Source organism: Daucus carota, chromosome 7, assembly GCF_001625215.2.
Source record: "Daucus carota subsp. sativus chromosome 7, DH1 v3.0, whole genome shotgun sequence".
NCBI classification, from domain to species: Eukaryota; Viridiplantae; Streptophyta; class Magnoliopsida; order Apiales; family Apiaceae; genus Daucus; species Daucus carota.
This window is the reverse complement of record NC_030387.2, coordinates 31,962,905-31,988,849: the sequence shown is the minus strand read 5'-3', so window position 1 is coordinate 31,988,849 and position 25,945 is coordinate 31,962,905. Positions and strand designations below refer to the sequence as shown.

At 33.3% G+C, this 25,945-nt stretch overlaps 4 protein-coding genes and 1 pseudogene across 6 annotated transcripts; 3 read left to right on the top strand and 2 right to left on the bottom strand.

Annotated features, from left to right (window-relative positions):
* Positions 1-1,223: 1,223 nt before the first annotated feature.
* LOC108194931 (putative beta-glucosidase 6) lies at positions 1,224-5,282 on the bottom strand. 2 transcript variants are annotated; one of them, XM_064081252.1, is made up of 5 exons: positions 4,252-5,282; positions 3,397-3,756; positions 2,815-2,867; positions 2,396-2,472; positions 1,224-1,852 (listed from the first exon to the last, which is right to left on the bottom strand). In XM_064081252.1, exons 2-5 carry the CDS (start codon positions 3,482-3,484, stop codon positions 1,687-1,689), a joined length of 384 nt encoding a protein of 127 aa, XP_063937322.1. In that variant the 5' UTR covers positions 3,485-3,756; positions 4,252-5,282; the 3' UTR covers positions 1,224-1,686. The 2 variants fall into 2 exon arrangements, with proteins under 2 accessions (XP_063937322.1, XP_063937321.1); XM_064081251.1 differs by having other exon boundaries at positions 1,224-1,858; positions 4,252-4,947.
* Positions 5,283-5,411: 129 nt separating this feature from the next.
* On the top strand, positions 5,412-9,940 carry LOC108196052 (uncharacterized). Its single transcript, XM_017363130.2, has 6 exons — positions 5,412-5,542; positions 5,626-5,760; positions 7,158-7,231; positions 7,318-7,397; positions 8,922-9,073; positions 9,579-9,940. The coding sequence occupies exons 1-6, from the start codon at positions 5,539-5,541 to the stop codon at positions 9,665-9,667; spliced, it is 534 nt and encodes a 177-aa protein (XP_017218619.1). The 5' UTR covers positions 5,412-5,538; the 3' UTR covers positions 9,668-9,940.
* Positions 9,941-10,208: 268 nt separating this feature from the next.
* Positions 10,209-20,043, bottom strand: LOC108196051 (EID1-like F-box protein 2). Of its 2 annotated transcripts, none has more exons than XM_017363128.2 (3): positions 19,736-20,043; positions 19,620-19,662; positions 10,209-11,165 (listed from the first exon to the last, which is right to left on the bottom strand). In XM_017363128.2, exon 3 carries the CDS (start codon positions 11,156-11,158, stop codon positions 10,412-10,414), a length of 747 nt encoding a protein of 248 aa, XP_017218617.1. In that variant the 5' UTR covers positions 11,159-11,165; positions 19,620-19,662; positions 19,736-20,043; the 3' UTR covers positions 10,209-10,411. The 2 variants fall into 2 exon arrangements, with proteins under 2 accessions (XP_017218617.1, XP_063937320.1); XM_064081250.1 differs by having other exon boundaries at positions 19,751-20,042.
* LOC108194930 (flavone synthase-like) lies at positions 13,222-15,948 on the top strand (annotated as a pseudogene).
* A 161-nt stretch (positions 20,044-20,204) lies between the features above and the next one.
* On the top strand, positions 20,205-21,568 carry LOC108196053 (uncharacterized). Its single transcript, XM_017363131.2, has 5 exons — positions 20,205-20,616; positions 20,744-20,876; positions 20,940-21,012; positions 21,095-21,188; positions 21,293-21,568. The coding sequence occupies exons 2-5, from the start codon at positions 20,791-20,793 to the stop codon at positions 21,388-21,390; spliced, it is 351 nt and encodes a 116-aa protein (XP_017218620.1). The 5' UTR covers positions 20,205-20,616; positions 20,744-20,790; the 3' UTR covers positions 21,391-21,568.
* The last annotated feature ends 4,377 nt before the right edge of the window (positions 21,569-25,945 follow it).

Below are 25,945 nucleotides of genomic sequence, written 5' to 3'. Positions count from 1 at the left end.
TGCCATTCGGGACCATTTGGCACATAATTGTGCCTCACAAGGCCGTCATCCCTATACATAGTTTTAATTGAAGCTATTATATCTGGCTAATAATTATTTATGCTTCTATTATAGAGTCAAAAGTCAAAACATCATCATTGATCAATATTAATATTGTAATGCTAATATATCATTAAACAATAATTATTACGATAATTAAATATTTAGGGTAATATATCAACTCTTTATTAGGATAATTATTAAACGTTCCAAAATTAAAAAAAAAGTCTGACTTTTTTTTAAAATTTTTTATTTCATGAATATATAAAGAATTTTTTATTTATTTGTTAATTACAAACTACTAATATAAGAAGACTAATTGTGATTCCACTTTAGAAGCAAAATAATAAACAAGCATTTGTCAAGTTATTTTAAATTTTAATAAGTTATAATCTGTAATGGAATCAATTTTTTTTTTTTTTGCCATAGTAATGGAATCAATTTAATTTTCTTATATAATGTTTTGACTATAATATTTGAAAAATGATCCCATTAACACAAATAACACTGTTAATGTCCAAAATATCACATATATTTTTTTTAAAATGGCGATCAATACGATACATTAACATATATGAAGTTGCGTGTTAAAATAACAGCAAACAGCTACATCATGTAACATTTTCCGTTTTATTGAAAACGAAAAAGCTACACATTTTCTAGTTTCATGAACTAGTGTAGTGAAATAAATTAACACCAGTTCATATTTGGGGTTTATAGGGTTTTAGAATGATTAGTTTATACTTGAAATTAAATTGGCTGACGGTTAGGGTTTAGGACGAAGGGATTAGGGCTCACTCGAGCCTAAACCCTAAAGAAGTCGAGGCCAAGGAACCAGTGTAATGAAATAAATTAAATTGTTAATATTTAGGATTTATGTTTGGGTTTTAGAATGATTAGCTTATACCTGAAATTAATATTTTGGGGTTTATGTTTGGGTTTTAGAATGATTAATTCATAATTGATTATGTTGAATTAATTTTTTAATTCGAAGCAATTATAGATTTCCTAATACACAAAATACAAATACATGTCCTCAAAATACTGATGATATAATACCATCACTACCACTTACTGATAATGATATCTATTAAGTCCTGACACAGGAATGAGATACTGATCTTTAATTGTTTTTGTAATAGAACCATGCATGTTTAAGAAGTTATCGCAATACTGGAAAGATCTTCTATTTATAAAAGAAACCGTACACTATATACTAATGATCTTGTACAAACAAAAAAGACTTACTTTGAGCCTGGCTTGGCTACATTGCAGAAAATCTTTTTGGTTGAAAATTTTAAAATTTCCGTTTGAATAGTAATATCCTAACCTAACATACTTATATTCCTAAGTAAAAAAACAAGACCTTAAAGGAAAAAGATAAAGATTTATGCGCAACAGCCACCACTACTTGCACTAGTATTCCGCTCCTGGCCACGAATGACTATACTGGTTCCCTTGAGAGTTAAAGACTGTGCATAAAGTACATCACTAGCAGTGAGGGTCTTTTTACCTATGATATTGTATATTTATGTTAGAACCGTCAGAAAGGCAGACTCGACGTTAGTTGCCTCACGGGATGATGTCTCCATAAAGCATAGTTTTTCCTTCTCTGCGAGCTGCTGATCATCTTCAGTTGGTATTGCTCTAAGATTTCCCAAGTCGGATTTGTTGCCAATGAGCATAAATCTTGTCAGCATGCACCTTGAGTTCGTCGAGCCATCCAGGTATGCGATCAAATGACTGCCGCTTTGTCATGTCATATACTACCATTGCTCCCACTGCTCCGCGGTAATATGCACTTGTTACTGATCTATACCTTGATAACATATAAGATATTCAGATGCCTATCTAACACATTCAACTAAAGCATTGAGCTATATATATGTAGAATAATTCAAAATTTGTGTAGAATCATGATCTGTGCATGCATTGTAACATTGAGCTAGTATCTTAAGAAGGAAATAAAGCCATGCAGGGGCAAAACCAGGGAACCCCTTGATTTTATAATTAGTTCCAGATGTTGAGCATGTGGGCAGAACTGAGATTATTTATAGAAAAATTTCTACAATGTAGTGTAGGTTCGGATTCTAAAAGACACTAGTTTCTCATTCTTGACTCGAAAACTTGTATTGTGCACTCCTGTCTGGTTCCGCCACTGCATGCCTGCCTAAAGAAGTACTAGTATCATTCTACTTAAACTGAGTGATACAAAAGTTGGCCTAAAAAGATATACCCCAGAAATATACAGTAGTGCAGGAACTTGGAATTATTTATCAAGTCATCATCTATATACTGATAAATAACAAGAAAGATAATACCAGCATTAAGTAAATATGATGATAGGTGTGCATACTCGGAATAAAGTCTTGACCATGAAATAGAGAACCTATATGCCCCTAGGCCTGTCTCTGCCATCAGATGGACATCTTCCTGCCAGAAAAGAAGAGGGAAAATTCTATAAGAATCAGGGTATGTCAACATGCACAATTTGTTTTTGGGTAATATTAATAGAAGGCTACAAAGATGAGTACTTATAATTGAGATTTTCATGCAGTAGAACTGCCTGTCGTTAGACATGTCCACAGAAGATATAAAAATTTATACTAACTAACACATTCTTAAATCATCCAGAGATAGTTCATTCTACCGACATCACTTCTTTGAGGTAACGGGAAGGGAACTTAATTCGCAGAGCTCCATGGATTACCCAATAGGGAGCATATAAATACAATAAAAACAAAGATAAGGTCTTTCTTGAATGATGGTACAGACCTTGTGTTTGTGATACTCACATGCAATATCTCCATTAGCTCCATTTGTGTATCCTGAAAGTATCAACTGAACCTCAAGACATTCTATTGGGAGTAAAAAAAAACACTAAGCACTGATAACCAGAAGACTGAAAATGCTTATCTATAGATCAGCTATAACCAAAAAAAAATAGAAATCACTAAATTAACAAAGGTGAACAGAAGTAGGGCAAATAAATAAATAAAATCACAGACCAAAATGAGCATAAGTGTCCCAAATGCTAGGCTTCCTTCCATCTTTCTGTCTTGTACTTTAGATTGTTGAAGGTTAGCCACGTGCATTATTCAATAATTTTAAAATAGTAATGAAGCAAGTTTATGATTTGCATATGAAAACAAAAGTGAATAAAGTGAGATGATAATTTGGAACTCAACATTGTACTCAAGACAAAGACATGCTTGAACTTTAGCACTAAATTTACATTATAGAAAATAATTTCTAGAATATTGAGCTAAGGGTAACACAAGGAAAACATAATTATTAGAACACAACACAATATATAATCGACTAAATAAAGTTGAAATTTGATCAGTGATCACAAACCTGGGTAAACTGCAGCCCATTGGCTTCCATTTGTACTGCTGAAATTCTTGATCAGGCCTACTATTAAGAAGACAATTAAACTGTTCATAGATCACTGAGCAAGAACCAGGCTTATACAGTGGATAAGAATCATCTTTCACCCACTCCCCATTAAAAAAATTACAATTCATCAGCTGCTCCATCATTTCCTTTGTTTTTGATTTCTCCGGTGCCTCTGAAAGAGGCTCCTTCCTCTGTTTCTTTGACAGAGAAACTGTACATCTCCCTTGGTGCAAGTGATGCAGCTGAGAAGTCTCAGGTTAGCCTAAGACTTTCCCAACTCCTTTGCTATGCTGCTAGTTAGCTCATTCCACGTGAAATCTGGAAGAAGATGAAACAAAAAATTTAAAATACAAGTAATAAGTTAGCTCCATAAATTTTGGTTCTATTACAGAATCTTAGTTTTAAAACACCTTGTGCTATAGAAATTCTACAAAATTTGGTTCCGTTACAGAATCATAATTTATCTACTGCTCCATAAATTTTGGTTCTTACAGAATCTTAATTTCAAAACACCTCTTACTATAGAATCACAATTTCTACAAAATTTTGTTAACTCCATAAATTTTGGTTCTATTACCGGACCTTTGTTTTATAAAGCCTTGTACTAAAGAACCACAATTCTATAAAATTTTGTTCAGCTACAGAATCATAATTTATCTACTACTCCATAAACTTTGATTCTATTATAAAATCTTCATTCTACAGAAAAGCGGTTGAATATAAAGAGAAATTTCACTATAAATATATGAACTAAACAAGGAGAAAAGACAATTAGCAGACCTGATTCATATGAAATTAGAATGGACAAGATACCTTGACTGATCGCTAGCGAGAACTTGGCCAACGAATGGGATCCAGGTCACCAATGCCAATGATCATGCCCATGTACCTGCGTGATGCATAAAAGAACATGTCAAGTAAGTAAATGTCAACAGATACTTTCAATTTATAAGAGGATGCGACACTTAATTTAGAAGGATATTTAGGCACCGAAAGAATTAAATCTACTAGCACTTGAAAATTTTGTACGATCCATAGTCCATCCCTACAGACACTTGATTCTTCAACAATAACCACAATTCTACAAAATTTGGTTCTATTAAAGAATCATAATTTATCTACTGTTCATAAATTTTGATTCTGTTTCAGAATCTTAATTTTAAAACACATCTTACTACAAAATCACAATTCTATAAAAATTGGTTCTGTCACATAATCTTCATTTTAAAAAACCTCTTACTACAGAATCACAATTCTACGAAATTTGGTTCTATTACAGAATCATAATTTATACCTTCAATTTATACACACAGCATCAACTACTTAATAAACACATGATATACATGCTTCTACTGTAGAAGCACAACTTCACAAATTTTGATTCCATTACAGAACATTAATTTTAAAACAAAAATAAGTATTAACTAAATTTAGACAAAAACTAATTTTACAAAACTACATCAATGCTTCTACTCTAGAATCAGAATTTTACAAAATATGGTTTGAACCCTAAACTTTTTTACAACACACATAAAAATCAAATTAATTAGCTTATTTGTATACAGAATCAGAACTATGAAATTTATTCAATCTTACAAACACATATGCATATCGAATCATACCTAACCTACAAAAAAACATACACACGCTTGTATCTTCTACAACTTTTCATAAAAACAAGTCAAAATCAAAGAATTGATGGTAATTAGTACCTTTTTCCCAACATGTCCTGCTGGATGCTCACGATAATTCACAGAAACAAGTTCAAATCTGAGAAACTATGCTTACGATAACCTCAGTTTCGTTCTCTTCCTTCCTCTCTCGGTCCCGCTCGCTTTTTCCGCGTGTAAGTGTGTAACTCCCTTGTTTTAACTATTTTATTTAATTAAATCACAGCCGTTGCTTCAAATTAAGGGTTAGATGACGGGTCTCCACGGTACTCCATATAAAAGGGGTCTCCATAGAGTGGGACTCTATATATATATATGATGGTGTGTTAACGTCGATACTGGAAAACGCTCTCCTTGGCCGACACAGTGCAAGTATTCGTTGGGTCGCTTAGCCCTAACCTGCTCGAACTAATCCACCAAATTTCTGAAAATGGGTAATCTTCTTTCTGCCGAGATTTTTATTTTTATGTACATATATATCTGGGTGTGTAGGGTTTATGTGATTGTGTAATTACAGAGGAAGAAAATAAAGAAGAAGAAAGATGCCAAGTTATGCAAGGAGTGGGATCAATAGCTTTGCTGCCTTCTGGCTCTATTTCTGGCCACTTTGTTCATCTTCCCAACTCTGTTTGTTATGGTCTCCATGGCACTGGTACATATCTTTATCTTAATTTGTGTAAATACATACCACACTTTGCAATAATGCTTTGTATGTTTTGTGTTTGTTTGTCTTGCTTTTTCTGTTGATGTAGTTCTTTTTGAAGTTTTACTCTTTAAGCCCTGTTTTTTTTTTTGTTGATTTTATGCTCTTTTTATTGGTTGCTGATACAGTAGGGTATGTTGTTTGTGTTTGTTGCCTTTTTGCTGAATTGTGGAATTAGTATATGCTCTTTAGCGCGTAAAATTTGGGTTGTTATTGGGTGTATTTAGTTATACCTATGGCTGTTTCAATCGGGTCTGTTTTTTCCATTATCGTTGATCCGTGTAATGGAATAGAAGATTTATCTGAATATGTAATGAATGCTACTCTCTCTGTCCCAGATTCTTTACATCGTAGAACGTAATCTCGAAACACATTTTAAGGCTCTCATCAAGCATACTTACATAATTTATTTTTAAAATATTTCTTTTCTAAATTAAAATTTAAACATTGAATTTTTATTCAGAAAAAGAAAATTTTAAAAATAAGTTATGCAACTATACTTAACGACAGCTTAAAATGTGTGTCGAGCCCTCCGTCCCCAACGTAAAGAACCTGGTGGGACGGAGGGAGTAAGAACAGCCTACTCAACTTTTAAGCTTTTCGTTTCCTGCAGAAGTCCACTGTGGTTGGCAACTTTATTTTTAAGCATAAGTGAGACCTTTGATACTCGTAGGTTGTATAATAGAAGTCCCACTTTCGGACAGGCTAATTGCAAAATCTAACCAGGTCTAAAGCTAGGTTTTTTCAGTGCATTTTGACATTAAATGTACCTTCAGAGCTTCCTGGGCTCTAGGCTCCACAACGGTGCCCATCACTATATTGTAACTTGTAAGGAGATCCCATCATCCAAGAAACTAATAATCTTTGTGTATAGATGGTAATTTGGGGTTGTAAAAACTCACTTATATACTTTATTTTCTGGCAACTACTAGGTCTGTTTTGTTCTTATCTCTCCGGTCCTAGAAACTCACTCACAACATGGTCTGTTATATATCCAGTTTTAGAACTCAAGTACATGCCATAAAGGGCTAGTGAAACAAAGACAAATGAAGAGGACCGAACAATTAACATACTCAAGCACCTCTTTGGATTTTTATATTTACTGGTGGTGTAGGAATCCATTACTGTTGATAGTTATCCTCATCCTAGCTGTAAACACATGTGTAAATACAATAGCTTGCCCAGCAGGCTCATGTATATTCCGGTACTGAATGATTACTTCGAAGCTTATTGCTATATCCTGATTTCTTTCTTTAGTTACCCTATGAAGCATTAACCTTATTTTTTAAATAAATGTAGTGGCAAAGTTATAATTTTATACCTTTCCATTTCGACACTCTTAACAGAAATAGCCTGTGAAAGGGAGTGCAGCAGGGGTGAGGATTACCGTTTGATCAAGCTCACAGTTACAGACTATAATGTAATGCCTGTCACTTTTGTATGTTGGGTCGTCTCTGGGGTTGGAGGTCCTCTGAATTGACCATAATTTGTTTAAGTTTGTAATAGAGTAAAAGAGAACGAGATGTGGTCGTGGAATGTAGAGGACATGATGCAGCCCGGTTATGCAATGTTGATCATGCTCATGGGTAAGTCCTTTTTTGACCCAACGGTCCAGCTTCACAGCGCTATTATATATAGCTGCTTAGCATAATATATGTACGCACTTTTATGTATCTAGAGGGAGGTATACTGTTGCTGCTATAAGTATATCTGCACCTGCATCATGTGTTATATAGTGTATCTTATTTTAACAATACGTGGCACAAGGATCGACCCTTAAATTTGGACTGCTGATAAACTAGACAAAGGGTGTGTTATGAACCTGTTATGGCCTCCTCTTTATGTATGTAATATATGTTTAGAATTTATATATGTAGGCTGCCATGAGATTATGTAATCAGAATAACTATGATATATTTATTGATAAACTCATGCACACATAATTAGGTGATATTCGAGAAATTACCACTCTCCACATACACATTGATATCCAATTCACACCTACCAAAACCTGCAAACCCTTTCTATTTATACTCGTACCAATGACCTCTTGGTCAGATGGTATCTCCTTCGTTCTGCTTACTGGAAATCGAGATATTATTCGTCCCAACTCCCAACAAATCCTCTTATTAAGATTTGTAACTGAAATAATGCACAATTAACTAACTCCAGCAAAGTTAGCAAATTCTTCATTTCAAATCTTTAATCAAGAGCATCAATTATGTCTGACTCAAATAATGTAAAGGGCCTAACAGAGTGCTATAACCAGTTTTATTAAACGTGATGTGCGCACAGAAGCGCTAAGGCCCCCTGAAGCATAAGCGATACACGCCGATTCATCAAAGTCAAATAAATATACATATATAGATGGTACACAATGTAGAATATTGTTAATTTATAGATAAGAAGACATTTAAATTTTATATAGATTCAAAGTAGAACAATTTAAAGTCAAAGTAACAAAGATTTAGTCCATTATTCTTCTTCCTCTTTGTCATTAAGATATACAAAATCATCTTCTACACTTATATGATTTGGATCTTCAATTTTTTTTTCTTCATCATCATACTCAAATCATATGTATATATAAAAGAGTTGTATGTATATATAAATCAGTATATACGAGATGTGTATCTATATATGTGTATGCATATGCAAGAATTATATAAGAAGATGAGTTGAATTTATGTCTCTTGTCTTCGTTCTGTATCTGTCGTTCTTGTATGTATATCTGGCTTGTATCAATCTGTATTGGCTGCTATAAGAGTGTGTAGGTTTTCTTTTACCCATTTCCTTTAAAAATGACCCATCTTCACAGAAGCACACTTATGTGTGCTTTTTAAACTACGCATAAGCGCTCGAGGTGCATAAAAGCGACGCATCGCATCTCGATATGCTTCATATGCGCGCTTAGTAACACTGGCTATAACTTTCATGGTCTGTAATCATGTAACAATACTAAAAATATAATTTCATAGTTGGACCATTTTGTTTGTATGTATCAGATGAAATATTGGGATGCACTTAGATTATGTGTTTATATATATTCTGAGGGAACTTAGATTATGTATAATTCTTCCTTTATTTTGCTACATGCAATTGTGAACTAGATGGGAGAAGGATGTTGTGGGAATGCTTGACCAAAAACATGGAAAAAGAAAGATTTATGTTTCTTTTGACTGTGAAACACTAAAAGCCGAGGGTGCAGCCGAAGATCATATAAGGAAGTTCATGCCTAAATTAGCAGGGATGGATGCTGTTGGTAATCTCTCTCTCTCTCCCTCTCCCTCCCTCCCTCCCTCCCTCCCTCCCTCCCTCCCTCCCCCCCCCCCCCCCCCCTCTCGCCCCCTCCCCCCCCCTCCCTCTCCCTCCCTCACACACAAACACACACTGAGTGGTTGCAGATAAATACCTAATTGGTTGCTCATCCTCTCCCCACCCTCCCTCTCCCTCTCTCTCTCTCTCTCTCCCCTCCCCTTCCCCCCTCGCCCCCCCCCCCCCAACTGATTGCTTGCAGATAAATACCTAATTGGTTGCTCATCCCCCCCCCCCCCCCTCTTTCTCTCTCTCAGACACACACAAAAGCTTGCAGATAAATCCCTAATTTGTTGTTTATCCGCAACTTAAGTTTTTTGTTCTGCTGAACTTGATTCACTAGTGTTTAGAATGTTCATCATTTTTATGTACTATAAATGTGCCAACTGTCATTTTTAATTCTGTTAACTGATCATCTACTCTAGCTCCTAACCGGAAAGTTAAATGTGCAGTTAACATTGGCCCGATGAGTATTACAGGCCTGGAGTTTGATAAAGAAGACGAAGAACAAGTTCAACCGAATGCACCCTCACAACAATGAACATATCGAGTGCCAAGAAGAATGCTAACTGTCCGTTCCAGACTTGGGAATACTGCAGACACTAAACTTGTAGCAAGAACTGTACTGCAAATTCCCATCTTAGATGGTAGCACTATGAAATTAATGAAACATATGATGTCTCTGCACTTCATTCCTAAATTACAATTCATCATGTCTAAGATGGAGATTCACATCGTATCTGGTGCTTTAAATAAAGATAATACCTCGAAGAATTGGATTACGGTCCCTTTCTATGTTACTTGTTTGCATGCATCACACAGGCCTGTCCCCTCTTGAGTGATGCTGTTTTCGGAATCTATTATCCTACAGTCCAAAACTTTCTTGATATTGACAAACACAAGAACCACCCTCTCTGAAATGTAAATAGTGCACAAATACTGTAAAACTGAACATGATAGAGGGAAAAGAAATCTTGGATATTGAGAGTAAGAATCAGCAGAGAAAATAGATAACAAGCTCATCATGTGCCTAGCTTGCCAAAATAACTAACAAATGAAGATATCAAATGCCTCCAAACATGTTCAATAATAGATAGCAATATATCAAAGGAATTACAATTTTATGGATGTTCATATAAATGGACTGGTATCATTTACAAATTTAGTGATATTATGCCAAATGACTGAAACCTACACCCCGGTGAATTGGAATGTTCAATCAAATTTTCTGAGGTCATAGAACGCATATACCTTCACAACATGATAGCTAGGTTCCATAAGTGTATTACTCCAATTCAGATGCCTCTTCTGAATCAGATAAAGGCAAGAGGGTGCAAACTCCAAGAACATGTCCATTGAGACACACATAATACTCAATGCAATCTTCATAAGCTCCTAACCTGCTGCTAGCACTTTGTGGTATCATATTCGCTTGCTGCATGCTCCATAACTTTGCCTTGCAATATGGGCAAGTTTCTGTAGGATGAAATTTGGCCCCTCTTCTGATTAGCATCCTTCGAACGTTGGACGATGCAAAGGACTTGAAGACACCTCTAAACATTCCAACATCTCCCTCATCCCCTTGGTCAAGATGTTCACAAGGGTCAGAAACATACAAAACATCTGATCTGCACTGAGGTAGAAGAAAGCTTTTCCCTGAGGTCCGAGAAAAACGAGTCTTATAAACAAAGTGCTCAGGGATTTCATAGTTATTGAACAAGCCACCCCGGGTGCATCCTGAACAAATGATAAGCAGCTTCCCTAATGCCCTCCAGTTTCCATCAACACTATGACTGCCACTAGATTGTAGATCAAGCATCATTTTTGGAGCTCTTGTCCGGCAAAATTCCTTCCAAAATAATCTCTTTGCAAGATCATCAAACCATTTGCATGCACAAGAGAGACTAGCAATCACCTTAGGATTCCAGTTCATATGTTGTAGAATTAAGAAAATAACTTCTTCACTTAGATGTGCTTTTGTGCACACACAGCTTGTTGAGTGTATGCAGCGATAGAACTTCATTATTGTCATGTTTCACCTGGTAATGCAAACATATATGGTTACATTTTTGGTCATAGTGTAGATTTAAGAAGATAATACTGCATATGATTCTGTCGATTGACCATGGAGTGCAACATGCTATTGAGATGTCCAAACAAAAGTTTAGAGAACAAAAAACACATACATAAAGCAAAAATCACTAAACAAGCAGTAATTATACAGGTTTTTGCAACTGCTGTAGTGTTTCATTGTTTGGTAAAATGAATTATCACACTGAACAAAAATGCAAGTTCCTAAATTTCTGTGACCCTGGTCTATTATCGTGACATAGCACAAATTGCATGTGATTTATCCATGAATAGATCTCACTCAGCTAAGCCTTAGACACAAGAACTAGGATTTTGAATAATAACAGCAAGAAGAAAAAAAGAGCATTTATTCTCAAATTGGTGAGTAGAGCTCTAGTTCATAATGGTAGGAATGGAATGAAGGAAGCAACAAAAATTACCAATATTTCGATACAAAATAGTACATAATATACATTCCATTTCATCCAAATTCGTTCCTTCTGACCATTTGGAGCACTACGGTCCATATAAACACATCAACACATATACTGAACTAAGGGGTCATTTGGCAAATCTGAACTAAAAATATCTGATTGATTATGTTATCTGAATGATCTGAGTCGATAAGTTATCTGAATTCAAAATCAATAATATCATTTGATAGATAATTTTTGAAATATCTGAATGAAATTAATTTATAATTTTACTTTGTTAAATAAATAAATGTGTCAAATATTAAACACTTCTGCAATATAAAAAAATCATATTTAAAGATAATGTTAAATTTAATTAGTTTCCAACTAATTAATATTAAACTAAATTAAAATATAATTTTTGTTATAACTAGAATATTTACCTATATTGACATGTGATGTTATGATATTACACGACCTTTCAAATTTTATACCAATCTTCACGTTTTATAAAATTTTGATGCTTATATTTTTTTTTGACGGATAAATTTTGATGCTTATATCAGTGGGTTAATTTTGACTATAACAGTGGTCTTTTGTATGCATGTCAATCTCTTTAGTATATATTGCCTGAAGGCTCTTTCACTGCGTTTTTACCTTTCTGTCCTCCTCTTATTAACCGTATTTTCATCATTTGCCATTTGACCATATTGACTTCTACGGTTTTGCACGTGTATGATGCTGTGCAAATTGTGCATACACACACACAGGTACTTGCACAGATTTCGGTATCTTTTGTTCAACTTTTTGATTCAAAACTTGAGATTTCAAATTTGAATTATATACTCTTCTCTTCTCTTCATAAACGTAATCAAATCTCATATTTTGAATTCTATTCTCTCATCTCCCCTCTCATGTATCTGTTCTTTGTTTCATTCGTGGTCTTTGAATTTATTTTAAATTTTTGACATAACTTTAATCTTATATTATATTTGATTTTAAAGATATCAACTAAAATAATGAAGTTGTGATATGTGCAGGTAGCAATCAAGTTTATGAGATTTTATTGAAGAAGATGTTACGATTCTCACAAACATTAAAGGTAAAGAACTAACTATTTATAAGTGTCTTTGAATGAATTGCACACAAAGTGTTTGCTATTAGTTCTATTCAGTTTTATTGTAATTTTTCGAAACTAATCTATATATGTATACCGAATAAATGCGTACAGATGTTTGCTAACATAATTTTAAATGGATATGGTAGTCGTAAGTTGTAGTTTTGAAATAGCTTTTAATTGATTTCAAGTGTTTAAAACTTTAACACATCAAAGATAAAGAACTAACTATTTAAGTGTCTTTGAATGAATTGCACACAAGGTGTTTGCTTTAAGTTCTATTCAATTTTATTATAATTTTCGAAATTCGATCTATATGTATACTGTATAAATGTGTATATATGTTTGTTGATAGTTTTGAAAGAACTTTTAATTGAATTTAAGTGTTTAAACTTTGCAAATTGATTTGAATCATGTAGACAGTTGCTGTAACTTATATCACTATTCTATTATCAAACTCTTGAGATTCTTGCCTTATTTGTATTCTTATTTTCAATGGTGGCAGGTACTGTAACTTATATCTACGATGATTCTGTTGATAGGAGGTCTGAGGTCGTAAAATAGTGGAGGCCTTTGAAGACTGGAGTATTTTTCAGGCAGTTGATCACGGTATTGACAACACTTTGGTTTCTGAAAATATATCATCTTTCTCATGAATTCTTTGCTTTGCCAGCTGAGGAGAAGCTCACGTATGATACAACCGGTGGCAAGAGAGGCAACTTTACTGTCTCCACTCATCTTAAGGTATATTTAAGATTTATCACACAATTAATATAATGTATGATAGGCTTTGATTTGTACACACATGATTTAGTTAATTGTTAGAACCATTTAGATATTACACGTTAAGGTTTTTAATTTAAATCAAGTTCTTAGGTTCGTAAATGCTTCTAAGTTCTCATTTTAGTGTTCCTCATTAATGGCAGAACCTGAACCAAATGACGATAAACTTAGACTGCAACCTGAACTGAGATTTAACTAATGATAATGACACCAGCTTAGTCTGCACCGTCAGCTGAGCTTCCCAACTCCACAAATGAACACAAAATTGTTTTAGTCTAGGCTAATAAAATTGCACATAATGTGTTGGATAATTAACACTAGCAACCATTAAATCGAACTACAAAATCGTGATCTTTCAATCAACTGATCATTCTCAGGAATTATTATTAGATAATAGTAATGCAGTATAATATATTATAGTAACTAATACAATACAGGGTGACAGCGCAATGGACTGGCATGAGTTTGTAACCAATTAGTGGTCGGGATTACTCCCGACGGCCTCATAAGCCTGAGGGATGGAGGTCCATCACAGAAGAATACTGTGAAAAGTTACAGGATCTTGGTACCAAGTTACTGGAAGAGTTATCAGAGGCCATGGTCCTTGAAAAAGAGATTATTACAAAAGCTTGCGTGAATATGGAACAAAAAGTGTTACTTAATTACTATCCCCGTGTCCCAAACCCGACTTGACACTTGGATGCAGAAGGCATACAGACTCAGGTGCAATTACCCTTTTGCTTCAGGAGCAGGTTAGTGGATTACATGCCACTCGGGATGGTGGCAAACTTCAATTACGGTTAAGCCTATGGAAGGAGCTTTAGTTGTCAATCTGGGAGATTATGGTCACGTAAGTCATTCCTCTCCTAATTGACAAATATTTTCGTGTTAATTATTTTGTTAGCAAACAAATAGTGTGTGTTACTAAACAAGATTATTCTGTGTGCAAGTTCATTTTATAAATATCCTAATATGGGAAGATCTTTTTCCACTCTTTGAAATAAATTTTGGTGCTTCCAGGAGATTTTCTAGCTTATTGTTTATTTCCATGTATTTGTGTCTTCGTGGCAGGAACAAGTCCTTGAAAGTTTTCATGATACAGAGTTTTGGATGCAGAACAAGGTAGCATGTTAGGAAATTTGACATGTTCAGGCTCATTCAGGAGGATCATTCCTCCGCCTCAGCATACAGAACAAAAGTTGTGGCTGCCATTTCTTTGTGTACCTTCCAACGGCCATTCTGGTAAGTGAAAGAAGCATTTACGACACCAAAGCAATTGCACTAATCAGATCCTTAAAGCAGCGATGGCAATTAACAGTAGCATTCTTGCTGAGATGGAAATCCCAAATACATATTTGGCATCTATTTATAAGGTTAGCGAACAACCCTTTTAAACAATTCAAGTTTGATTTATTTTCCTAAGCATCAATCAGATTTTATGATAATTATATAATACTATTAGACTATTTGTCCACTAGATTTTAAAGCATCTGTTGCAAGTAGTAACACATAATGACATAAATAATCCTGAAAATTATCACTGAAAGTACTAAAACTGTGTAGTGTTAATTTCAATTTCTATTCTGATGGATATTAAATTTTTAAATATATCGATTTAGTTCATTTCTATCATAATTTGTTTGTATGAATGGGGACTGAGATATTGTCATAGGTGACTAGAAGAGCAAATAACAATGATAGAATTGGATTGTTGTAATTGAAAACTTTATATACTACAGAAGAATATTATAATAAAACTTTGCACTGTTAATTTTCATTTCTATTATGGGGAATATTAAATTTTAAGCTATATGAACTTGCCTTTTTCTTTTTCTGTCATATTTTCTTCATATCAATGTTGATTAATATAATCTTTGTACTGATGTATAAGATATCTGGAATTTTTTTTTTATAACTTGGACAAAAATATGAAGTTGAGCTATATTTATCAGTATCTTATACATTTTCCGCTAAGCATGAAGGCTGGATCAAATCTTTTTCAACTGAACCCTGAGGATACTGTTGCAATGGACATCAAATTTGTTTGGACAGCTATGGAAGAGTGCCAAAGTCTCGGCCTTACAAAATCAAGATAAATGGGAATCAAGGCTGCTGCTTATTTCTCTTCTAGGAGCTTTTTGGGGGACGAAAGGAGTGTTGGAATCTGAGTTTCTGATGAAAATTGCAAAGTCAAAAGGTACGCCTGTAGCACGGATTGCATTGAGAAGGGCTTATGAGCAAGGGGTGATTATTGTGGTGAATAGCTTCAACAAAGAGAGACTAAAGCAGAATCTTGATATTTTTGAGTGGGAGTTGAGCAACGAAGGGTCCAAGAAGATTGCCGCAATACGGCAAAGGAGGGCAAACCTTGAGCAGCTCTTTATCTCTGAAACTAGCCCCTTTAGGACAGTCCAGGAGCTCTGGGATGGAGAACTTTAAAGATAATCATGCCCTAATTATAATAGCATGCGTAAACCTTCTGAACATTGATACTGTATTTATAATGAATTATGGAATGAGCTTGACAAAAGGCCAGAACATACTCTTTCTTTGGAATGCAGCTACTAACTTGATTACAAGTATTTTATTTGTGGTTTTATTTGTCGATGTTAGATCGAAATATTAGTTAGCAACTTCAATATAAAAGCCGAGACATTGGCATAACATGTTCATTGTCTACTCTTCTTTATCATCATCTCAGGGTTTGTGCATATTTTTTAACTACTTCTTTTTAAAAAAGATTTTTATTTACATTTCAAAATCTATTGGATATTATAAAATTTTATATTAAAAAGCTAACTACTTCTACTAATTCTATTTAGTTACTTATTTTATATATTAAATATTAATCGGTCTCATATTTCATGATGTGTCAAGTGGGGGGTGGAGAGAATAATTTATTAAATAGAAAATTTAGGATTATTATTTTGCATCGATTTTGAAAAAGTAAGATAAGTAAAGAAACCTTTATTTAAAGAAAGTTGTCTTTACTGAGTTATGCTTTCCAATTTTTATATGTAAATTATGTAATGATTTCTATAACGCACATTTTTTCTCAGTAGTAAGAAATTAATAATTTGAACAACTTCTTTAGAACTATATTTTTCTAACAAATATAATTATCTATATTTTTAGTTTTATACTTCAATAAAATTGTGTATTATTACCAATACCCATCTAGCAAATCCAACAAAGTAAAAATGCTGAAAAGTTATAAACATATCTTCATAAAGATGTAAGAAAGACAAAAATTAAATATTAGAGGATTATGTTTTTAACCAGAAGATGCCACCATAACTTTATATTACAAGTGGTGTTAAATGAGCTTATCAATATAATATCAATATTTTTAGTAAAATATTTATATATTCAATTACAAAACACTTATCAAAAAAAATTACAAAACAAATATTGAAAAAATAGAATAAAAAAATCATTGTAGAAAAATCATTTTTTTTAACGTAGAAACCCGCGGCCGCTCTTTTTTATATGCGCACTGGCTAAACCCACGAGCTCACGTAATAGCCTAATCATATTTGCCATGCGTAGTGGGAAATCTTTTTAAATATAATTATAAATTTTTAATTACTTATTTTATAAGTAATTAACCAGCATTAACAAACTATTCTTTATGTTATCTTCTTTATTATTTTTCAAATCTTTCTTAAAATTTAAATTCATTTTAAAATAAATTAATTTAATAATATAGAATTAATTTCTTAAACCATGCGTAGCGGGCAAAAAATCCTAGTATTTAATATTTACTGCTATTTGCTTATATACATGCAAGATTGTCTGGTGAGAAATTACAGCTGAATCGCTAGGTTGTAATTGTTAAACTGAATCAGTGAGCCGTATCTGATTCATACTGCATGCCTTACAATTATATCCAAACAAGCTGACTGTCTTTTGCGGTCAGAAAATTGCTTATTCAGCACCATTAAGACACAAACAAATGACCCCTAAGAAAGAAAAAGAAAATTATGCATTTAAAAACCTAAAAAGAAGTAATATCACTGTCGGGATTTAAATCATTGTTGCTTGCTTCTGATTTGTAGCTGCAGTTTTTGCATTTCTTCTTAAGTTTCTTATATTTCTTTCTGTTTAGAGCAGCCACAACTGAAGCTATCTTCATCATGACCTATTGAAACCACTGCTGCAACCAGCAATTTTATTCCTTCCCCATCTGAATAATTACCCGTTTTCAGAAAATTGGTAATTTGCAGTATTTTCAGCCCTCTTATAGATTTAACAGGAAAAACTATCTCTAATGATATCAATCGTCATCCTCAAGGGTACATGAAAAACCACGTTCTTAAAACAGGGCACAGAAAACAGAGCCAAATTTAATGAATGGAATGAGGCGAATTCATGATGGCTATAGGGTCTCCATAGGACCCATGATTAGCAATACATGCTTGTTTTTTAGCTACATCCAAGGAGACCTTCGCACCCACTCTAAATACTTGATGCATCTCGCATTTTATGAAATCAAGGCTCGTGAATATACCCTGTTGGAAGCTACTCAGTGAAGTTATAAGATATAATATGATTTAAAGAATTCCTACTTTAGACCTAAGTTGGTGACATATAAACATAAACTAGAGCTTGATATCTCTTAAGTGGGGTTGAATGTTCATTCCTACTTATTTCCTTTACAACTCTGATCATAGAAAGTTTACACTCTCTCAGTTTCAATCTTCCTTGTGCACCTTTCTCTTTCCATCTCTAACTTTGTTTACAATTTTTATTCCATTCAAACCCTATTTCATTACTTCCAAGTTCCAACCAAACTATGCACAAGTCTGTCAGATAAGAATGTTATGGTTGAATTACTTACACCCAGGTCATTCATCTCTTAAGGTTCTAGAAATCATTATCTTGTAGTTCGCTTCATAAGTTGCTCATATTTGAGTTTCATCGTGATATTTGTAAGTTGAGAAACATAACTGTGTATTTTTTCCCTAGTAGCGATAGAAAAGGAGTTTTCATCCTTTCCATTCCCTCCATAAAGATATATGGGGTCCTATACCTAATGTCTTTATAGTTTGTTGATTATAAAGCAAAATGAAACTCAGTGAGATACTGAGATATAAAGTGCTAGCTAACTATTACTTCAGCCAGATCCTATCACCTTACCTCAATTCAAAATCGTCATCCATCATCATGTGTGGGCACAACAGAATGGGGTAACAAAAGGAATATGGGGCATATCGTCAACACGAACCAAGTTACCAAGCTTTACTCTCTGTTTTTAACTACTATTTGTGATAAACACTACCATATATGACAAACAGACTTCAAGCAAGAGTGCTGGACAACAATTGTTAGTTCAAGTACATAAGCATATTAGTTTGATATAGCTACTCTAGTGCTCTCTTTAGTTGGATAGAATGATATGAGCTATGAAAGGAATGGAAAGTTGTGAACAAGATTACAAGACCTAAGTGGAAGAGATAGATGTACGAGGGAAAAAGCAAAGAGTGCACAGTTCGTATGAAGAAGTTTGAATGAAGAACATGCGTAGCAAGAAGGAATGCACGTTTATCTGGAATCGGCTCAAATTGGCAGTAATCAAATAAGGGAATGAATACCCACAAAATAATACTATGTTCATTCCATTTCCACGCAGATATATAATTTCCGGTCAAACAGCAAATATGAAAGTCAGTTGATAAGGAGCATGTCCATCAAATGTCAGCATTTATCAGGGAATCATAAAAACAATTTTTTTCAAACTAAATAATAAACTACATATGATTTGCAAGCTAAAACCTTCAATGATTCTGCTCCATTGCATATCAGAGCTCTATAGACAAAACTTTAGACTGAACTCAGTTCAGGGAATTGACAAAACCGATCCAAGTTCATGGCATACATATATGACGCAAAAAACACCAATTATCCGTTCTTCTCGAAATGTTAATCTAATTTTTATGACAAATAAATAACCATGAGCTAATAATAGTTACAATATCAACCCAAAATGAACCAAGACTTGGAATTTCTCAATAGTCAAAAGTTTGATTTAAGAAAAAGTCCAACAAATCAAGAACAGATAAAGTTAAAGTAGACAGATCACAACAATGAACTTTACAAACCCCATATACCTCAGATCACCAGAAGTTACTCTTCAGCATCAGCTCAATCCCCCTGTATCAAAAAGACCAAGAAAATTAGAGTCATGCATACATTAAAAATCAAGTTTTTATAATCATAATATTACCAAGAAAGCTACAACCCCTTTTTAGAATCTTGATTTCACTTGGTGGGCAACTTCCATTTGCAGCAAAAACAAAACCCAAAAAAAATAAAAATGGCACCTTTACTCTGTAATAAAAAGAATTTGCAGAAATGAATCAGACCCTGAAAAAACAAAAGGGTTTCAGGGTTTCATATCTAGATTGAAGGAGAAAACAAGAAATAATAAATATATATATTATACAAAAAATATAGGAGTGTATAAATGAACTAGGCAGTTGTTATTGTTGAGTGACTAACAAATCAAAGTAGACAAGATGAGTAAATAGACAGTACTAGCATCCCTATCGGATCATCTGTCATCAATAGGTGTCGCTTGATGATTGGATCATCTAAATATACTTTTCTTTTTAATGAAAATGGAAGCCATCAAGTGCTCAACTTGGTCTTGTTAAAGGAATTTTTTATTTTGTACTCACTTGATAATTATTGTATTATAAAGATGGTTATCATGGGACATGGGCTTTCAATTGGTAGCTATTTGATTGGCCGTCCCCTCTTTCACCACAATTCATTGAGGGAAATCTTTCACCACATTTTCGGGAGTGACAAATAAATTGTAATCTTTGCTTTGGTTCATTTAATTTTAGGGTTAGAAATAAAAAAACAATAAATATTGGCTTACATCCTTAAACACTACTTAAACACTACCTTATTTTTAGGAGTTATAATGACCCACTTCTTCATTATCACTTTATATATTGTTTTATAATTAATTTTTAATACTTCTAGTTTAATCAGGAAAACATAGGTCTTTTAATATTAACCTCTCTCACTTCTCTCTGACGTACTAATTTCTTCTGATCATCTCCTCCGATTCTTCCGATCATCTCTTCCAACTATCAGGTATCTCCTACTAATTTTCACTTGCTAACAAAAAATTACACACACATGTTATACAACTAGTTAACATTGAAGCTATTTCATCTCCTCTATTTTGATTTTAATCAGCCTTTTTGTTTTTTTTGTATAGGATAATGGATTCCGAGTTTGAGAATCAGTGTCTAGGACAAGAAGAAAATGAAGAGTACGAGAAAACAGAGTCATCGTCAGTGCAAGAGAAAAATAATGATGGCGAAACCACTAAACAACTCTCACCTCCGGAGGTAAATACAATTTTTAATTCTGAAACTGAAGTATGTGAATATTATAGACAGTATGGTCTACAGATGCAAAGGTCGCCCTCCAGTGAAGAGGAAGCAGTCTAAGGTGGATACAATTGTAAAAAATCTGAGGAAGAAGGTATGTTTCTGAATTTTCTTGATATTTATGTAGTTTCCTTGTACATTTGTTTTTTTATTATACTATTTGTTTGATTTTGTAGCCCAAAACCGGTGGGAAAAAAAATTGCAAAAAAACAAATTTAATAGATCTGAATGTACCAAGTGAAGAGCTCATGTCATACTTGCCAAATGGTGGTGAGTTTTTTTTTTTTTTTATCTTACATTAATTTTATTGTATTTTCTTCGTGAAGAACATACCTTTCTAATTCTGATTTCTTATGATGTTAATGTTACTACAGGTATAATGCAGGACGATAACGATGCTGAAGTCAGGGAACTTGTTCCTGATGAGACTTTTAAATCTGCAATAGAAGAGACGTCTGCCCAGGATTTATAAAAGTTTTAATAGATTGTTTCATAGTTAAATTGGAAGAAGACTATAGCTTACTATTTGTATCAGCAATACATTTGCATTTCTTTGTAATAGGTGCTGATTTCTTAGAGTTTTTATTTATATTTTTGTAGTTCTTTGATTGCAAACATAATGCAGAATAAATTTTATTTTAGTTGTGATTCTTGTTTTGCTTGTTATTCTTTTCAGTGTGCCCAGGAGTTAAGAATGATTTTGTTTGTCCGTCAAAATTCTGTCAAAAAATGCTAGGAGTTAAGAAAGTTTCTTGGGTGGTGTTTTTATTTTTTTTGGGTCACTGGTTATTATGGACCAGTTATTCAGTATTGGGGAGAGGTATTTATTTTAGGTGATCTTAGTTGGATGGGGGTCTGCAGATGGTTTCTGTGACAGGAGGTGTGAATTTTCTGTGGCTTCAGTTGTTTGTTTTTTAATTTCTTTCTGTGTTGGCACTTTGTACTCAGATGTGCATGATTGTGGAGGATGGAGCTCTGTTGGTTTTAATAGAGTGGGCATGTGGAGGAATTTTGTCTGGGAGGAGTTCTGGTTCTGTTTCTGGAAGTGCAGGTAGGAAAGTTTTTTAGTTGGTTTGTTTGGTTGGTGTTTGTAGGCTGTAGCTTAGTTCACTGGATGAATATGTAGCATAATTACATGACTTCCTTGCCTAGATCTTTCATCCCAATTAGCAAATTTTCTTGCTGAATAATATAAAGTTCAATCCTTAAAGAACAACCCAACAAACTGAGCAGAGACAATTGCAGAGTACTACTGATGCCAGAATCACTGATTTAAGAGCATCTCCAAGGGCAAAATGTATAATGGTTGGCTATATTGGTTGGCTATATGGATTATGTAAATTTTTTGCTAAGGGGACATGTATATGCTCCAACAGGATTATTTATAATTTTGCTTGTGTAAAATTATACCTAAGGGCTCATTTGGTTCGACAAATATAACAAATCAAACATGGTTGGCTATATTTTTTTGCTAAGGGGTGGAAGGTTGGAGTGGTACAATTTTTACATAATCTCTATAAGTGCCATCTAGATGCCATCAAGATGCCACATATACAATTTTTGCTAAGGGTTTTTGGGGTTGGAGATGCTCTAAGAAGTTAGGATCACATTAGAAAATGTAAAAACATGCTGAAGTTTAAAAATAAAAAAAAATTATTTTAGATCCTATCAAAAGAAAAATAAAATAATTTTTGAGGAATTATTAAAAAATTATTTTAGATCCTATCAAAAGAAAAATAAAATAATTTTTAAGGAATTATCTTTGGGCAGGAAGAATTTTATTCTGATATGAATAAATTATGATAATTATGTAACAAATTTAATAGTTTTAATTATAAGTTATACATAGGCGATACAAGATTTATTTAAGGAAATTTATATATTTTATAGAAATTAAAATTTATATATTTTATATTAATTAATATATTTTATATTAATTTATATAAATTTCATATATTTTATATTTTATATTTGATATATTTTATATTTATTTATATATTTATATATTTTATAAATAATTTATTTTTAAAATTAAAATTTTTAAGTAAATAAGAAAAATTGGAGTGTCAAAATATATTTTTAGTGAAATTGGAATTTCAAAATATTTTTAGAATGTCAAAATATTTATTGAAAGAATTAACATACTAAAAACTACGTTGATAAAACAAAACAAACGGAAGAATAAAACAAAACAAACAGAAGAAGGAAAGAGAAGTTGGTTAATGCAGCTCCTAAAAATGGGGTAGTGTTTAAGTAGTGTATAAGGGTGTAAGCCAATATTTATTGATAAAAAAATTATTTCTAATGTTTTTTAACAATCGCTGAGTTACATTAGAGGGATAGGAATGTGTCGTAAGTGATTAAATTTGTAAATATAATCAGATTTAGTTCAAAAATTATGGGTATGTTTTATTTTAGTTAAATTAATATCATATAGAAAATATTAAGTTACTTACCGAAATGTAAGTAAAAGGTAATCAAAAAACGTCAAAAGAAACAGTGTAAAAAGGAGACAAATGCATAAAACTAGTAGAAATTGTGACATACACCTAAATGGACATACACTTGTGAAACCGCCTTACTTCAATCATGTTAAATCAACACTAACATTTAAGAAAATAACTAGTAACTAACATTAACTAGCATTAAGAAATAAATTAAAAAGAAAAACACAGGTCTTGCACTACTGCTAATGTGGTGTTATTCTTGCTAGACTTCTATCTTGCAATGAAATTACAGTTTCGAAAGCACCCACCAAAGCCTTAACCTTACTCTTTCGATTTTTAGAAAGCATGGTGACTGTTTCTTCGATGACATCATTAAATAAACACAGCTCGTCTTTCTTCTCATGCATCTCTTGGTGTTTTAAAACAACTTTTTTAGAATCATGATTAGTTGTACTAACGTTGTCAACACTTTCACTATTCTTAAATTTCCTCCTCCTAACATAAGTTCCGGTGTCATCATCATTTTCTATTCCTCTTACCCGCCTAAACGCTAGCCTTCTTGCAACATCATTATCGTTTTGTAGGTCCATTATTCTTCCCTTCATAAACTTACATCTATAAGCTGGACTGTCTTCTTGTAAAATAAATTGTCTTCCTTTTCTTGAATTCTTGCGGTGTTTGGCTTGTAACAAATCAGCTTTATTGATGCTGGCAACATCTTCATTTTGTGGGATGAATTCATGTTCACTTTGCGCATATTCAGAGTCCTCTGAATAATAACTTTCAGTGTATTCAGAATCAGGACTAGTTGTATTTGTGTTGTCACCAATTTCTCTGCTTTTAAGTCTTGTCCTGTCAACATAAGTTTTGATGTCATTTTCTATCACTTTTCCTCGACTAAAGTTAAGCCATCTGGGAATGTCATCCTGGGTTTGCATATCCAGTATTCTGCCTCTTCTAAACTTGCACTTAGAAGCTGGACTGAAACCTTCGAAATTAAAATTCTTGCCTTTTTTTAGATGTCTATGATGTTTACCTTTTATATCAACTCTTCTGACGTTCACAAAATCATCATTTTCAGAGTTGAATTCAACTATTTCATTTTCAGGACATCCACATTTTGAATCCTCTGAATAATAGTCGTCTATATATTCGAAACCATGATCAGCTGTATATGTGTTGCCACCAATTTCTCTCTCCATGCCATCCCCGTCTTCCACCACTCTCCCCTGCCTAAACTCTAAGATATCAAGAACTTCATTCTCGCTTTCCAGTTCCACTGTTATATCCCTTCTAAACTTACGCTTAACAACTAGATGATCTTCTTCAGGAGGAAATTGTTTATTGCTTCTACCATTTCGATAATGTTTGCCTTTTAATGAGTCAACTCTACTAATATCTACAACATCACCGCTTCTAGTCATGAATCTATCCATTTCACCACAAGTATAGTTAGAGTCTTCTGAATAGTAATTATCATTGTATATAGAATTAGGACTAGTTGCATTTGTGTTGTCAGTCATTTCTCTATTTTGAAGCCTTCTGTTTTCACAAAATTTTTTGATGCCATTGTCGTTTTTCACCACTTTTTCCTGTATGAACTCGGGCTTTTCAGGAACATCATTCTTGTTTTGCAAGTCCACTATATTTTCCCTTTTAAACTTGCTCATGCCATCTTTATCTTCAGAAGTATATTGGTTATCTTTCTTTGGATTTCTATCGTGCATATATATCGGCGTATCAACTTTATTGAGGTTTTCGAAATCAACATTTTCAAGGTTGATATCATTTGTTACCACTGCATATTGTGAATCCTCTGAATCATAAATGCCGGTAGGTTCGAAATCTTTATTAATTCTTCCATCGATATCTTTGTAAATATCGTCATCTTTTATATCAGAACATTCAGACTCCAGTGATTCATCATCATCAGCATGAGAGGCCGAATGAGAAAATTGAATATGACCATCAGTTTGATCAGATTCCAACATTTCATTCTCAGGTATTTCAACCATGTGCAATATTTTCGCATGATCATCGTCATGAGTAAGTTCTATATTCAATATAGATAATGGAGAGATAGATGCGGAAATTTGACTGTGATTATTAGATTCTAACATGTCGTTCGTAGTTGATGCATCAACCATATGCAAGATTTTTGTTTTATCATTGTCATGAGTATGTTTCTCAGTCGATTGTGATAAGGAAGATGAATGTTGAGAACTTTGACTATGATTATGAGTTTGCACAAGCTCCGACACATTGTTTTCGGTTGCCACATCCAATAAATGCAATATTTTCATCTGATCATTATCATGAGTATATTTCATGATCATTTTCGTTTGGGACGACGATGACATAGATGGAGAAATTTGACTATGATCATCAATTCGCACAGGTTCCAATATATCAGTTTCAACTGCTATATTATCTACATGCCAGCTTTTTGTCTGGTCCTTTTCATGAGTAGGTTTCAAGGTCGGCTGGAATACTTTAGATGTAGATGGAACATTTTGACCATGACCATCATTTTGCAAGAGTTCTAACCTTTCCTTCTCAATTGTTGCATCATTCACATGC